We start from the raw sequence: 17,570 nt of genomic DNA, 5'->3' as shown, positions 1-17,570 counted from the left end.
TGAGAAACCACCTCCCAGCACCCAAAACCCCCTTGAAAGTCTGGCAGAAAGGAAGGGGGTTGTGAGAAGAATATCACGTAGGTGCACTGGGGATCTTTGTACCCCTAACTGACCCATTTCCTGCTTCTGGGCCTGGAATAAAATAAAAGAATAAAAGAATATTTCCCCACACTCAGGGAAGGAATATTCTGAGGAAAGGCTGAGAGTTTCCATGAATGGAAAGAAACAATCTCCCAGACTCTTAGTAGAATCTAGAATCCTGAAATCCTATAGGGGACAATTCCACTGTTGTCCTCACCCCCACCCCCCCAGCCCCAGGGCTATTCCATTGACTACAATGGGTTTTTTCATTCTCCTGGCTAAACCATCTGTAAACATCCTTGAATAAACACTTTCATGCCTTAGAATGAAAAAGTCTGAGCTGTAATTCTTTGGGTCAGAACTAGAATTTGGAAGGTAGAGATATTTCAGCCCTGAAGGGAGAAGGCAGAGAGATCTCTGTTCCAAGGAAAGATGACAGATTCCAGTTTGGAAGCAGTGTATTCTGGGTAGGTCCTCCCAGTCCCCACAGCCCCACCAGTCCTGCCTCTGAAGTCCTAAGATCAGAGCCTTCCTCCATTAGCACCCAAAGGCAGGATCTTAGCACCAAGCTGAGATTTCCACTCCAAGCCCTGCTTTCTATTATCTGAAATGCCACTGCCATCAAAATGACCCCTCTTTAGCCTAGACTCTCCTCAGGCTTCCAAACCATCCCAGGGCTTGATATTCTACCCGGGCAGCCACCAGCCACCTACAAGGCTACAAGGTCACCCTGAGAGCTACCCCCTTTACCCTCTTTCATATTCTCAGGATCCAGTGACACTGGTTTACTTGCTTTTCCTCACAGAAGCCTCTCCATCTCCTGACCCACCATGTTACTGGATCTGTGTCTCCACCTAAGCCTATACTGCTGCCCCAACTGGTCTCTGCCTCCTGAATTCACAGGATTCCTTCAGATCTGGACTAAAATCCCATTTTCTGCAAGAAGCCTTTCTTGGTCCACCTTCTCTGGGTGATTTCCTACAATTTATCTTGTACATATTTTTTTTGTAGGAAGCAAACATTTCTGAATTGCAGGGACCAGATAGGGCAAAGTCAAGAGACTAGATCAGACAGATGGCCTCCCTGAACTCTGACTTCCAAGAACAAGATGGTGGTCTTTGATGTCACCTTCTTGCCATGTTCCTGCCTCACTCAGCTCTCCAGCTCCCACCCAAGAGATCTGCTTTTCTCTCTGGGGGCCACCAGCCCAGGCCCTCTTCCCCTGAAGCCCCTCTCTGCCCATCTTGAAGCCAGCCCCTCCCAGTCTCTTTCCTTCTTGAACTTGGGGAAGCACAATCTCATCTTTCACACTCCCATCCCTGAGCACTTATCAGTGAGGCTCTCTTATAGCCAGTGGGAATGGCTGTGAAAAGTGAATTTTGGAGAGAACAAAGCTGACTGCATCAGACACTACCTTTGGTGTTATTATAGATCTTCTTAACAGACCTTTCTAACCTCAACACTAAATTTTCATCCTTTTTCTTTCACTAAATATGTAACTTTTCCTCTCTATGCCCCTCGCCTGACTTGATCCTAAATTTCTTTCTGAAAGAATCTCTCTGAAAGAAACTCAGCCTGCCTAGGGCTAGAGGCTTTGTCTAATCCTCCTAAACCTAATCTTTAGAATTCAGCCTCAGATTACAGGCTTTGTTTTTCTGCCAGCCAGAAATAAATGGGATTAACTATTGAAAGACAATAGATTCCATACCCAGTACTTAGACAAGGAAAAAACTAGCCAATAGTGCCATCTACTGACAAAAGTAAAATTACAGGCAACTTAACAAGTAAACAAAAATGTGGTTGGAGCCATTGAACACCTTAGTAGATAACTGCATCCTTGGGGCTATCAACTACATAATTAAATTTGGACAAATGTTGATGTTTTGCTGATTTGTAATCCCACAGAACGTATTACAAGAAATATATCTTGCACTATATTTGGGTGTGATTATAATACTTGTAAGTGGAGTGGTTTATCTTTACTTCTCCTGGAGAGACTTGAGAAATATGCTAGATATACTAGAGAAGCAAGTAAAAGATTCATCTCAGCCTCTCCAAGAACAACACACTTCCTCTCTGACCCAAATAAATGCCTCTTCTAATATGAAACAACCCAGGGCATCACGAGCTCAGCTTAATTATAACTCAAGACTGGACAATATGGAGGAGAGTATAGAGCAAATGATGGCTTCTATAAAAATCTTTGCAAAGTATTTAAAAAGAAGAAAACTAAAAACAAGAAAACTCCAGCAAAGAGAGACTTATTTCTCCATACCTCATCATCTGAGTCTCTGTTCGACTCTGCTCCTGCCATACCCTCCACTCAACCCATTGCTCCAGATACTGCCACACCCCCTACTCAATCCATCCAACAATCCTACTGTTGCTACAGCCCCTCCCTAATCCAACCCTTCCTCCATTGCCCCAGCCCCTAACCCCTCCTCCCTTGCCCCAGCCCCTAACCCTTCCTCCTTTGCCCCAGTCCTTGACCCCTCCAATCCTGCTCCTTCTACCTCTCATCTTTCTAACCCTTCCTACCCCCAACCTCTTCCCTTTAGCTTACCTAATCCTTCCCATCCTCTTATCTACCACACTGATCACCAGGTGGGGAGCACAGAGGCAGGAACACAAAATGATGCATCCCAAAGCCTATTTCCCTCATGGTAAGTACCCACCTTCAATAAAGATGGGGTCTTGGTGCCTATAAGACACCATACACCCTTCAACCCTCAAGATTTAGCTAGATTCAAAGAAAATATGCCTACTTTTGAGAAAGAATTAATATTAATTGTGAAAAAATTAGAGAACATATTCCGAATTTATGACCCTAGTTGGCAGGATGTTGAAAATATATTAGATGAGTTTCTGACAACCAGTGAAAAAGATAGAATCATTTCTCTGGCCAATCACAAGAAAGGCAAGGGAGGACCTAAATGGCCCCTCCAGGATCCAAACTGGAATTACAATTCTGTTCCAGATCACAACAAATTATGCAATGGTAGAGAAGCATTATTGTCAGCCATGAAAGCTTGCTCTGATACACCTGACAGCTGGTCAAAATTCGAGGAGACCAAACAATATACCAATGAAACTCCCTCCCATTTTATGGATAGGCTGATTGAGATGGGTGACATATATATGGACTTTGATTTGACCAGGGAATGGGATATTAGACAAGTATGTAGACAATTTGTTGAGAATTCTTGCGAAGTAGTCAAAGACAATTTTAAAAATAACTGCCCAAACTGGGAATCTATGAATCTTGAGGAATTGAGGAAAGTAGCATCTTGTGTTTTTAAGGGCCATGCACAAAGACATGAGGAAGACATTGACTCAGTGGATGCTTTAAGAATAGAGAATAAAATGCTAAGAGTAAAAATGAAAAATAAAGGAGAGACTATAGCCCCTCTCTAAGAATCTAACTACCGATCCATTATCTACTACTTCTGTGAGAAGAAGGGCCACACAATGATAAACTATAGGAATTTGTAAGAGTAATCAGAAATAATACCCAGTCAAAAGATAGCTATGGAAATAACAACAGGAATAATAATAATGATGATGATTCCAGGAATCACAACTCTAGGAGTGATGAAAATGCTAGGCATAAAAATCAGGAAGATGATAACTCATACCAAATGACCCTGCAACAGTATATCTTAAGGGGAGAATGTGTTATTGATTCTCCTCAGGGGGGATGTAAGTTTTATAATCATAATGTCTGTGTTATAATCTATAATGTAAAATTTTAACTCTTTTGAGAGTAATTTCAGGGGGGGTTACCATTCTCCTCTTGTATTGATGTATATACCCTTTATTTTATTGTGATTATAAATTTATGTTTGTTATGATCCATTGGGGAGACTGGTCTCCCAAAGGATCACAGTTTATAATTACTCTAAGCCCTGGAAGACTATGTCTCCCAGGGATCCCTGTTACAATTTCCCCTGACAACTCCCAATTCCTTTGTGGGAGGTTTCATAGAAAGTATAAAAGAGAAAGTTTGGCACCTTTTCTCTCTCTCTACCCTGGGGTCTTTCTGCTCTCTTGAGCCTGGAGGCTGGCTGATGCTCTCTACTCTGATCTCTCTCTTGGTGCCTTTTTCCCTTTCTATCTACCTCCTAGTTTTTTCCTAGACTTTCCCCTTTCTAATTTAAATAAAATCTAGCTATTCTAAACCCTAAAGTTGCTCTCAGATATTTTATTTGAAACCCTGAAGGGCTCTGGTCAACTTCCCCCTGCTGGGGCTGGGGACTGCTATCTTCCTTTCCCTTCCTCTACCTTTCAATCTCTCCTTTCTCTCACCCATCCCTTACTCCTTCCTTCCTCCTACCTACCTTCTACTTTCATCCCTTCAACGCCTCACATTGAGTTATGTGGTATATTCAATCAGTTTCAACAGAAGCTGCTCTCTTTACATGTGAGTACTGAATCCAAGAGTCCTTTTCTCCAATTTTTATAGCTGGGCCAAATAATAAGCAATTGGACACTGAACAGGTCCAAAAGATTGAGTTAACACACCTGAAACTACCCTCTTCTTTCATGTACATGTAACATGAACAGTCTGTTGTAATCTGGGATATCTAGATATCTAGGGCAGGGGCAGATAGGATTGCCTATTTTAATTTTCAAAGAGCTGAAAGGTGTTCTGCATCTATCTTAAGTGGTTCAGTGACTAAGTTTTTTTTTATTTGCCTGTCCAGGTGCCCTTACTAATTATTATTTTTATTGCATTATGATCTGAGAAGGTTACATTTATTATTTCTGCTCTTTTGCATTTGTTTACAATGTCTCTATACCCTATTACATGGTCAATCTTTGTGAATGTACCATGTGCAGCTGAAAAGAAGGTGTATTCCTTTTTGTCCCTATTTTTTTTTCTCCACATATCAATTAAATCTAATTTTTCTAGGACTTCATTCACCTCTCTTACCTCTTTCTTATTTATTTTTTTGGTTTGATTTATCTAGATCTGAAAGAGGAATATTTAGATCTCCCACTTTATGGTTTTACTATTTCCTTCTTGAGCTCTGCCAGTTTCTCCTTTATGAATTTGGATGCTATGCCACTTGGTGTGTACATATTGAGCAGTGTTATTTCCTCATTGTTTATACTGCCTTTAATCAGGATGTAGTGACCTTCCCTGTCTTTTTAAATCATATCTATTTTTACTTTGGCTTTGTCAGAAATCATAATAGCCACTCCTGCCTTCTTTTTCTCATTTGACGCCCAAAAGATTTTGCTCAAGCCCTTAACCTTAAACTTGTGTATTTCTACCTGCCTCATATGTGTTTCTTGTAGACAACATATGGTAGGATTTTGGTTTCTAATCCACTCTGCTATTTGCTTCCGTTTTGTGAGCGAGTTCATCCCATTCACATTCAGAGTTATAATTATCAGTTGTGCATTCGCTGACATTTTTGTATCCTCCCCTAGTCCTACCTCTTCTTCTTACACTATTTACTTTTAAACCAGTGGTTTGCTTTGAGCTGGTATCCCTTATCCCCTCCCTTGATTAACTTCCCTTTCTACCCCCTCCCTTATTATTCCCCTCTTTTTATTTTTAAAGGCCTAATGAATTCCCTCCCCCTTCTTCTCCCCTCCTTTTTTGACCTCCTAACTCCACTGCTCCCCTTGGTTTATCCCTTCTGACTTTCTTAGTAGGGTTAGATAGAGTTTTATATCCCAATGGATAAAATAGCTACTCTTCTCTCTCTGGGTTGATTATACTGAGAGTGAGGTTTAAATATTACCTCTTAATGCTCTCTTCCTCTCCTTCTTATAATAGTATTTTTCCCCTCCCCTTCCCATGCCCTCTTTGTGTGTAATAGAATATCCTATTTTTCTTATTCACTCAAGTTTCTCTTGATGTCCCCTACTATTCACCCCCCTCTTTCTCACCCCCCATATCATCTTAGACCATTTAGTATTCTACCCTCTCCCTATGAATTATTCTTCTGATTACTCTAATAGTGAATACTATAATAGTGAATAGAGTTCACTACAGAGAATTATATATAGCATTTCTCCACATAGGAATACAGATAATTAGATCTTATTGAAGCCCTTAAAGAGGCAAATTTAAAAATTATGATTTTCTTTCTTTCCCCTGTTTCTTATTTACCTTTTCATGTTTCTCTTGATTTTTGTGGTGGGATATCAAACTTTCCATTTAGTCCTGGTCTTTTCTGTGCAAATACTTGGACATCTTCACTTTTGTTGAATGCCCATACTTTCCCTGGAAGTATATAGTCAGTTTTGATGGGTAGTTGATCCGTGGTTGAAGGCCCAGTTCTCTTGCCTTTCTGAATATCATATTCCAAGCCTTGTGGTCTTTTAGCGTAGAGGCTGCCAGATCCTGTGTGAGCCTGATTGGTGCTCCTTGATATTTGAATTGTCTCTTTCTCGCTTCTTGTAAGATTTTTTTCTTTTACTTGGAAGCTCTTGAATTTGGCTATTATATTCCTGGGGGTTGTCTTTTCTGGGTCTAGTGTAGAGGTTGTTCTATGGATCCTTTCAATGTCTATATTGCTTTCTTGTAGAACTTCAGGGCAATTTTGCTGAATAATTTCCTTTAGTATGGAGTCCAAATTTCTATTAATTTTTGCTTTTTCAGGAAGACCAATGATTCTCAAATTGTCTCTTCTAGCCCTGTTTTCTTGATCTGTCAATTTCTCATTGAGATATTTCCTGTTTCCTTCTATTTTATCAGTCTTTTGACTTTGTTTTATTTGTTCTTGCTGTCTTGAGAGATCATTAGCTTCTAATTGCTCAATTCTAGCCTTTAGGGACTGGTTTTCGGTTATAATCTTTTGGTTTTCCTTTTCAATCTGGTCATTTCTGGTCTTCAGTTGACTTGCCTCACTTTCCAATTGTGAAATTCTGCCTTTTAAACTGTTATTTTTTTTACCAGATCTCTTCCATCTTTCTCATCATCTCAGATTTGAACTCTTCAATAGCTTGTGACCAGTTTTCATTATTTTGAGAAGGTTTGGATGTGATTACTTGTTTGTTCTCCTCTGCTGTTCGCTCTGCCGTCTGGGCTTTCTCTGTGTAAAAGTTATCCAGTGTTACAGATTTCTTCTTGATCTTTCTCTTTTGGGGTTCTTAAGAATGGCTTGCCATTGTTAGCCCTGCACCCTCTCAGGTTTTTCCTCACACCCTGAGTCTGTTTGCGCTCTCTAGGCTCTTGAAGTCTCAGATCTCCGTGTTCTCAGGGTCAAGCCTCCTGTTTGTTCCTCTGTCTAAGGCTCCTTTAATAGTTTCAGGGCGCTGTTTCCACAGTTGTGCACCCCTCTGCACTGGGTCATCACTCAAGGTCCACTCCTGTGCTCAGGATCCGAGTCCGCTCCTGTGCTCAGGATCCGTGGACTCAAGAGCCTGCGCTTGTGCCTGCGCTCAGGATCTGCATTCAAAGTCTGCGTGCGTTCTTTAGCCTCTTGGGGTCTTAAGTATTGCTGCTCTCAGGAACAGGCCTTGGTGACCCCAGGTAGCTGCCAAGGACTTAATGGGTGCCCCAAGCTTGCTCTAGCTCCTGTGAGCTGGCTTTGGCACTGTAGGTTGTGTGGGGTTGGGGAGGGGATTGCTCAACTTACGTTTTAGTGAGAGCTGTTTTACCCTGTTATAGCATGGAAAGGCCCCAGTTCCACGTACCTTCAATGCTGCGCCCTGTTGTGGAGTCCCTTCGTTCCTCTGGATTTGTTTTTATGTCTTCTTGAGGAGTCCTATATGTTTCGGTTAGGAGCGGTTAAGCAGCTGCTTTTTACTCAGCTGCCATCTTAACCTCACACAACTTGACTAAGTTTTTTTTAGCAATGCTATAAGGGGTTTAGTGATTTCCCAATAGCAAGGGATCCACTGCCTACAAAATCCCATTGTTCCTAACTCAACTGTTTCTTAGTGGAGGGAGTACTCAATTTCTGAATATCTTCAACATGCCTAGGGGAAACGAAGCGGGCACCATCAGTTAAATAAACCCTAAATACTCCACTTTGGGGAGATAGCACTGAACCTTTGCCTTTGAGATCTTGTGTCCTCTCTTATATATTTTCAAAAGGAGATGTTTGCTATATTCTTTGCATGTTGCAACATTTGGTGAGGCCAAGAGCAAATAATCTACAAAATGTATCAAACGGCTCTCCTTAAACTTAATATTTGCTAAATTGAGTGTTAAAGTCTGTGAGAATAATGTGGGACTTTCCATGTACCCCTGAAGCAAACATCACATCCATTAGGAACCTTTCCATGTGAAGGCAAATATATTTCTGGAATCTTCATGAATGGTACTGAGAAAAATGTGGAACACAAATCTACTACTGTAAAATATTTGGTGATATGAGGAATAGAGGAAATAATTGTAGATGAACTTGGAACCACAGGGTATCTTTTGATGACATGATTATTTACAATTCTTAAACCTTGTACAGGTTTTCCATTTTTATTTAATTTCGGTTTTTTAACAGGCAAGATAGGTGTATCATATTCTGATTCTTAAACCTTGTACAAATTGACAGGTTTTCCATTTTTATTTAATTTCGGTTTTTTAACAGGCAAGATAGGTGTATCATATTCTGATTTGCATGGAATTATTATATTCTGTTCAATTTAAGAATTTATCACTGGGGTAAGGTAATTCCCTGGATTGCCTCTTTTTATGGGGGATACTGAGGAATGCAAGGAGGTGGACCACCTTTTGCCTTAATTTGTTTTTAAATTGGTTTTAAAAAATTAATTTTTAAAAATTTTATTTAAGAAAAAATCTCCATGGTTACATGATTCATGTTCTTTCCCTCCCCTCCTCCCACTCCCCTCACATAGCCAATGCTCAATTCTACTGGGTTTTACATGTGTCACTGATCAAGACCTATTTCCATATTATTGATATTTGCATTACGGTGATCTCTTAGAGTCTACATCTCCAATCATATCCCCATCGACCCATGTGATCAAGCAGTTGTTTTTCTTCTGTGTTTCTACTCTCACAGTTCTTTCACTGGATGTGGATAGTGTTCTTTCTCATAAGTCCCTCAGAAATGTCTTGGATCATTTCATTGCTGCTAGTAGAGAAGTCCATTATATTCGATTGTGCCACAGTTTATCCATCTCTGTGTATAATATTCTCCTAATTCTGCTCCTTTCACTGCATCAATTCCTGGAGGTAGTTCTAGTTACCATGGAATTCCTCCAGTTCATAATTCCTTTTAGCACAATGGTATTCCATCACCAACAGATACCACAATTTGTTCAGTCATTTCATTATCAAAGGGCAGCCTGTCATTTTCCAATTTTTTGCCACCACAAAGAGTACAGCTATAAATATTTTTGTACAAGTCTTTTTCTTTATTATGTCTTTGGGGTATAAATCCTGCAATGGAATGGCTGGATCAAAGGGCAGGCAGTCTTTTAAAGTCCTTTGGGCATAGTTCCAAATTACCATCCAGAATGGTAGGACCAATTCACAACTCCATCAGCAATGCATTAATGTTCCTATTTTGCTACACCCCCTCCAATATTTATTATTTTTTCCTTTGCTGTCATGTTAGTCAATCTGCTAGGTGTGAAGTGGTACCTCAGAGTTGTTTTGATTAGCATTTCTCTAATTATAAGAGAGTTAAAACACTTTTTCATGAGCTTATTGAATTTTTATTTCTTTATCTGAAAATTTCCTATTCATGTCCCTTGCCCATTTATCAATTGGGGAATGGCTTGATTTTTTTTTATACAATTGATTTAGCTCCTTATAAATTTGAGTAATTAGATTTTTGTCAGAGGTTTTTGTTATATTTTTTTTGCAATGTGTTGCTTCCCTTCTAATTTTGGTTGCATTGGTTTTGTTTGTACAAACCTTTTTAATTTAATGTAGTCAAAATTATATATTTAAAATCATCAGCAAGCATTATCTGTAATGGGGATAAATTTGAAGCCTTCCCAATAAGATCAGAAGTGAAACAAGGATGCCCATTATCACCTCTATTATTTAACATGGTACTAGAAACACTAGCAGTAACAATTAGAGAAGAAAAAGAAATTAAAGAATCCTAAGAATCAACTAAAAAGCTAGTGGAAATAATCAACAACTTTAGCAAAGTTGCACGATACAAAATAAACCCATATAAATCATCAGCATTTCTATATATTTCCAACCCATTATAGCAGCAAGAGTTAGAAAAAGAAATTCCATTTAAAATCACCCTAGAGAATATAAAATACTTAGGAATCTATTTGCGAAGACAAACACAGGAATTATATGAACACAACTACAAAACACTTTCCACACAATTAAAACTAGATCTAAACAATTGGAATAACATTAATTGCTCATAGGGAGGATGATCTAAAATAATAAAAATGACAATCCTACCCAAATTAATTTACTTATTCAGTGCCATACCTATCAAACTATCAAGAAACTTTTTGACTGAATTAGAAAAAACAATAACAAAGTTCATCTGGAAGAACAAAAGATCAAGAATATCAAGGGAAATAATGAAAAAAAAATGTGAATGATGGGGTCCTAGCAGTACCAGACCTCAAACTGTACTATAAAGCAGTGGTCATCAAAACAATATGATACTGGCTAAGAGACAGAAGGGAGGATCAATGGAATAGTGTTGGGATAAATGACCTCAGCAAGACAGTGTATGATAAACGCAAAGATCTGGAAACAATGAAGTTTTATTATTGCATCAGGAAAACCAATTACACATGTAGAAATAATAACTGAGTTGTTGGATGCTATCCTGAAACCTAAACAGGTAGTGGTAATCCATTGCAGAAGTCATACTTGTGGCAGAGATTCAGTCTCCAAAGGAAATCACAGAGCTGATGTACCTACTAAGTATGCTGCCCAGAATGCTCCACTATATGTAATGAATTTGTCAACTATTGAGTCTGATGATTTAGAAAGAGCTTATGTAGACTCAGAAATTCAGAAGTGGAAGGAGAAGTTTGGAACAAGGAAAGAACATGGAATATGGGTTGCAGATACTGGAAAACCACTGTTACCAAAAGATTTTTAAACCTATTTGTGTCAGGCCATTCACACAAAAGGTCATTATGGTACTCAAGCTATAGTAGATTCTGTAAAAAGGCAATGTGTAGCACTGGGAATAAGTACTATTGCAAATAAGATCTGTAGTAGTTGTTCTGTTTGCCAAAAATTCAATCAAGGTGCATTCAGAAAGAAAGGTATAGATGGTAGACCTTTGGCATATTATCTATTTGGGAGTTTGCAAATTGATTATATAAGCATGCCAAAAGCTGGAAGATACAAGTTTTGTCTTGTAATTGTGGATAGATTAAAAAAGTGGCCTGAAGCTCTTCCATCTACTACGATATGGAACTGGTTAAGAGACAAAAGAGTGGCTCAATGGAACAGACTAGGGGTAAATAAACTCAGCAAGCTACTGTTTGATAAACCCAAAGATCCCAGCTTTTGGGACAAGAAATCACTATTTGACAAAAACTGCCGGGAAAATTAGAAAATATTATGGGAAAAATTAGGTTTCAATTAATTTCTCACACCTCATACCAAGAGAAATTCACAATGGGTATATGACTTTAACATGAAGAGTGATATTATAAGTAAATTAGAGAAATGTGAAATAGTATACTTGTCAGATCTACAGGAAAGGAAGGAAATTTAAGACCAAACAAGAGACAGAACATTACAAAATTTAAAATGAATAATTTGAGTTCATCATACACCGTCTTGCTGAGGTCATTTACTCCAACTCTATTCCATTGATCCTCCCTTCTGTCTCTTAGCCAGTATCATATTGTTTTGATGACCACTGCTTCATAGTACAGTTTGATTATAATAAATTTAAAAGTCTGCATCAGTTCTCAAGTCTTTCCAGGTTTTTCTGAGCTCCTCCTCTTCATTAATGATAAAATAATAGGATTCCATTACAATCATATGCCACTATTTGCTCAGGTATTTCCCAATTGATGAGTTTCCTCTTCATTTTCAATACTTTTGTCACCCCAAAAAAAGCACCTTTAAGTGTTTTGTATTTTAAATGTAGGTCTTTTTCCTTTTTGTTTTTTAATGCCTTTTGGACATAGTTCCAAATTGACTTCTTCAGATTGGTTGGATTAGTTCATAACAACCTCAAAAGTTCATTCCTTTTTCAATCTTCTCACATCTCCTACAAGTTTTGTCACTATCCTTTTCGGTCATAATAAGCAGTCTAATAGATGTGGGCTGGTCTCTCAGACTTGTTATCATTTGCACATCTCCAAATGAAAGTGATCACCCTCCTCCTGAAAAAAAACACATAAACTTGAGCACAGTCATTAGGTTTTGTTGCACTATGAATCCTGCAACATGAAATAAAAGATGATCTCTGGCTGAAAGTCTTCCTATAGGGAATCCATCTGGAACTGATCTGTTCAGAAGATATTTTCTCCTACTGAACAAGCTCTGGACTCTTCATTTCAATGTCTTTCTTCATTCATCACAGGAATAACATTTCTATCCAAAAGGAATTCTCACTTGGGAATAAGAGATAATTGTTGCCTGAAGGCCTTACCACATTGATCATACCCCTAAAGTTTCTCCCTAGTGTGGATCCTCTTATGTTAAATAAGATAAGAGTGGCAACTATAAGCTCAGTCTCACTTATGTGGTTTCTCTCCAGTGCGGATTTTCTGACATGAAGCAATTGTGGGGCATTAAGAAAAGGCTATCCGAATTTATTACATTCATAAGGGTTCTCTCCAGTGTGGATTTTCTGATGCTTTACAAGATCTCCCCTCCATGTGAAAGCCTTTCCACAGTGTTTACATTCATAAGGTTTCTCTCCAGTGTGGATTCTCTGATGCTTTGCAAGATCACCCCTCCATGTGAAAGCCTTTCCACACTGTGTACATTCATAAGGTTTCTCTCCAGTGTGGATTCTCTGATGTAGAACAAGATTACTCCTCTGTGTAAAAGCCTTTCCACATTGTGTACATCCATAAGGTTTCTCTCCAGAGTGGATTCTCTGATGTGCAGCAAGCTTACTACTCCGTGTGAAAGCCTTTCCACACTGTGTACATTCATAAAGTTTCTCTCCAGAGTGGATTCTCTGATGTGCAACAAGATTACCCCTCTGTGTGAAAGCCTTTCCACACTGTGTACATTCATAAGGTTTCTCTCCAGAGTGGATTCTCTGATGTTTAGCAAGATTACCCCTCTGTGTGAAAGCCTTTCCACACTGTGTACATTCATAAGGTTTCTCTCCAGAATGGATTTTCTGATGTTTAACAAGATTATCTCTCTGTGTGAAAGCCTTTCCACACTGTGTACATTCAAAAGGTTTCTCTCCAGAGTGGATTCTCTGATGCTTAGTAAGATCACTGATCTGTATAAAAGGCTTTCCACACTGTGTACATTCATAAAGTTTCTCTCCAGTGTGGATCCTCTGATGTGTAGCAAGACTCATCCTGTGTATGAAAGTCTTTTCACACTGTGTACATTCATAAGGTTTCTCTCCAGTATGGATTCTCTGATGTCTAACAAGATGACCCCCCTGTGTGAAAGCCTTTCCACAATGTGTACATTCATAAGGTTTCTCTCCAGTGTGGATTCTCTGATGTCTAACAAGATTACTCCTCTGTGTGAAAGCCTTTCTACATTCTTTACATTGATAAGGTCTCTCTCCAGAATTGATTACTTGATATGAACCAAACTCAGAGTTCTGATTGAAAGCTCTCCCACTTTTATTATTCATAGAAAGAATCTCTACATGTTTACTTTTTGGATATCTTGTGAGGTTTAAACTCAAGCCATAGGTGATTTTCCCTAGGTTATCTTGATGCATGGGTATTTTGGGAGGCTTTTCATGTGACTGATTAAATCCTACTTTTTCCGGAAAGCATTTGGTGTATTCATTATCCCTACAACAGTCATTCCCTGAAGTCAGTTTCTTATATTGATTTAGGACTGAATCTTGGCTGAATTTCTCTGCAATTTCATCAGATTCACAGTCACTTTTTGCATTTTTATTTACTTTGATATTAGAGTCAGAGATTTCTCTCAAAATGAAGTGACAGGGACCCTTATTCATGCCTGTTGGAGGGCCAGACCCTTCCACAAAGCAGCTCAGCTTTGTCGATATCTCCTTTGCTTCAAAATTAGTCTCTCCCTCTGAAAAAAAAAAAAAAAGGATATAAAGGATATAAACAGAAAACAAAAGGGGAACACACACACACATGGAATATAAGTTCTTTCCTATAATGGTAGCAAGTAAACTGATTTTTTTTCTATTTCCCAATGCGAAAAGTTTTCAGACTTAAACAAGCAGAACAAGATTTTGGATACATCATTTGTTCATAGCTGCAAGATGGAAGATTTTAGGAATATAGAGAAATATTGCATTTATTCACAGAGAATAAACTCTGTGAGCTATCTAAGATTTTTGCATCACTGTTCATTAAGGAAATTTGCCTATAGTTTTCTTTCTCTGATTTTCTTCCTCCTGGCTCATCTATCAGCATCCTATTTGCAAAAGACTAAAAATTTTTTAGGATTGCTTTTCCTATTTTGCCAAATCATTTAAATAGTAGTTAGATTAATGCTCTATTCTATTTGCCCTTTTTTCTTTGAAAACAAACTCCTAGTCTTATTTATTAGTTCAAAAGTTCTTTTACTTCCAATTTTATTCATTTCTCCTTTAACTTTTTGGATTTCCAATTTAGTGTATACTTGGATTTTTAATTTGTTAATTTTCATTTTTTCTCTCTATTTTTTAAAGATAAATATTCATTAATATAAATTTTCCCCCCAAGTACTGCTTTAGTTACATTGACAACTTTTGGTATGTTGTCTCCTGTCATTCCTTTTAAAACATCATTGATTGCTTCCATTATTTGTTTGTTGACTCACCCCTTTTGACCAATTAGATTATTCAGTTTCCAATTAATTTTAAACTTTTCTTTCCATTAATTCATATTGACAATGCTTTTATTGCATTATGATCTGAAAAGGTTGCAATGATTACTTCTGCTTTTTTGCATTTCACTGTGAAGTCTTTATACCCTGGTACACGGTCTTTTGCATATTTTCGAGGTGCACCTGAAAAGAAGATATATTCCTTTTCCATTTCATTCCATTTCCTCCAGATCTCTATTAAATGTAACTTGTCTATAATTTCATACACTTCCTTTATTCCTTTCTTGTTCATTTTTTGGTGAGAGTTCTGATGAAGGAAGGTTGAGATCCCCTACCAGTATAGTGTTATTAGCAATTATTTCCTTATTCTCTTTTAGTCTCTATTTGAAAAATCTGGAGACTCTATCAGTTGGTGCATATATGTTAAGAACTAATATGGTCTCATTATGTAGACTACCTTTTTTTCAAGCTGTAATTAAAAACCTTATCCCTTTTAATAAGATCTATTTTTACTCTAGCTTTGTCTGAGTTCATAATTGCTACTCCTCCTTTTCTTATTTGAGTTGAAGTCCAATAGTTTCTCCTCCATCCCCTTTCCTTTACTCTGTTTCCCTACCTTCAAGGGGTGAATATGGGAAGCACTAATGAAGGCTCAGTAAGTGTTCAGGGTCTTGAAGTTGCCCTCTGCCTAGGTATGGGATATGGGGCAGTATGTAGGGAGTGGATTTTCTGCACTCCCCTTTGCCCAATTTTACATCCAATTCCTCTTTGTCCTCAGAAATAGACCCTTTCTGACTACCTTTCAAGTTGTTTTCCTCAGGAGCCTCATCTAACTCTGACCCTTCTTCATTCTGTGACTCTAGAATTCTAGAGGCACTCTTTTAAATTACCTTTAAGATTCTCAGGGTAGTTCCAGCTTTGGCTTATGCTCTCCTACCTTTTTGGCACTGCCTCCCCCATTAATACTTCTTAACAAAAAATCCTTTCTAAATACTCTTCATCTCACATGGGAAGGGGCTGCCTTGGCAGGTAGAGCGTTCCCTTCAATGGCCATCTGCAAGGAAAATCTGCCTTGGTATTAACAGATAATTTGCAAACAAAAATCAGGTCTAATTAGAAGGTGAACTAGCTGACCTTTGTGATTAACTTCAGGAATGTAAATCTGTAACACTGTTTTAAGTTTTCATTTGAAGCTACCTAAAATAGAAGAGAGACAATTTCAGGAGCAAGAGAGGAAAGTCCCAGCTTCCCATCATGGAATTCAAAGCTTTTTTTTTTTTTTTTTTTTTTTTTAATAAAACTAGGCAGGAGAACCCTATGCAGAGATCAGCAATTTTGCTTTTTTAATCATTGATAAAGGCTTCAAATGCTATACTTTTGGCATGGAATGAAGACATTCCCTTAATGGCAGATTCAGAGTTAATGGAGGAAATGGTCCTTACCCACAAAGAGTAGATTTTGCACATTTTCCAGCATGACTTCCCTGTACAGCTCTTTCTGAGAAGGGTCCAACAGGCACCACTCCTCCTGGGTGAAGTCCATAGCCACATCCTTGAATGTTATTGACCCCTAAACAAGCAAAAGTCACAAGATTTAGAGCTGAGCCTGTAGAATTCATCCAATCCAGTCCTCATCAACTAACTTGAGAAACTGAAGCACCCAAGGGACTCATCCCAAACTCTTTACCTTGCCCTGAAGATCAGTCATTCAGAGCCCAATGGAATACTGACAAAGGCATTTTGTGTCTGAATTGAGAATCATTTTGGAAGAGTAAAGACTGGAGGTTTGTCTCACTCTGAAATGCTTTTCCCTATGGAATTAGGGAGAGGGTATGTGCTCTCTGAGTGAGAGAGAAGATTCTGTGGAGAAGGTGTTCTGAAATCTCTCCTCATCACAATGTGAGAATTCATTTCATGAGAATATTTTTTTGAAGTTTGTGAGAAGGAAGCAATTACTGGGTATTCTGGGGGAAAATAATATCAATGATTAATAAGGAGAAAACAAAGTCAAAGGAATTCTCTACTTAATTTCCTAAAAGGCTGAAAAACCCTCATCTAGCTGAAAGCATAGAGAACTCCAGAATTATATGGGATGAGACTCTAATTCTACCTAAGTGTAGAAGAGAAGAATTTTGTTCTTACATTGAGAGTTTGGCAAAACACTGGGTATGATGTGCCAAGATATCCTGTTTTTGCTTTGTGATGAATGTCATTTCTTACTAGAAAATATTCAGTCATTTTATATTTACTTACAGAAGAGTAAATATGATGAGGAAAGGAGGGGATGTTCATCTTTTAAAAAGGTAACATTTGATTAACAGGGGTTGGGAACTGAGCTAATTCATAAGAAAGACATTGACTGCAATGACTGGAATTCTCAAGAGGCGCAATTTCTTCATTTTAAATTAATTTATTAATCAACTGGTCATATAATGTGGTCACTTGAATCTCACAATATAAAAGGAATAAAAAAGGTAATTCCTCTAGCACTGATGTCTTTATATTTCTCTCTCTCTCTCTCTCTCTCTCTCTCTCTCTCTCTCTCTCTATATATATACTGTCTCTTATACACATCTTAGGAAGACAAGCACTGACGACATGATCACCAAGGATCG

The 17,570-nt window shown here is 38.2% G+C and overlaps 1 protein-coding gene and 1 pseudogene across 1 annotated transcript in view; both read right to left on the bottom strand.

Annotated features, from left to right (window-relative positions):
- Nucleotides 1–17,570, bottom strand: part of LOC123240731 — a 139,440-nt pseudogene that overhangs the window by 89,498 nt on the left and 32,372 nt on the right.
- The window catches only part of LOC123239860 (zinc finger protein 69 homolog), a 13,098-nt gene continuing 11,156 nt past the window's right edge, over nt 15,629–17,570 (bottom strand). The window contains exon 3 of the mRNA XM_044667176.1: nt 15,629–16,525. Coding sequence (XP_044523111.1) covers nt 16,376–16,525 — 150 coding nt within the window. The 3' untranslated portion in view covers nt 15,629–16,375. The remainder of the gene's footprint in view (nt 16,526–17,570) is intronic.

The sequence above is a fragment of the Gracilinanus agilis genome, chromosome 3 (genome assembly GCF_016433145.1).
Source record: "Gracilinanus agilis isolate LMUSP501 chromosome 3, AgileGrace, whole genome shotgun sequence".
Taxonomy (NCBI): domain Eukaryota; kingdom Metazoa; phylum Chordata; class Mammalia; order Didelphimorphia; family Didelphidae; genus Gracilinanus; species Gracilinanus agilis.
Note: the sequence above shows the minus strand (reverse complement) of the source record. Positions and strands in the feature narration are given on the sequence as shown.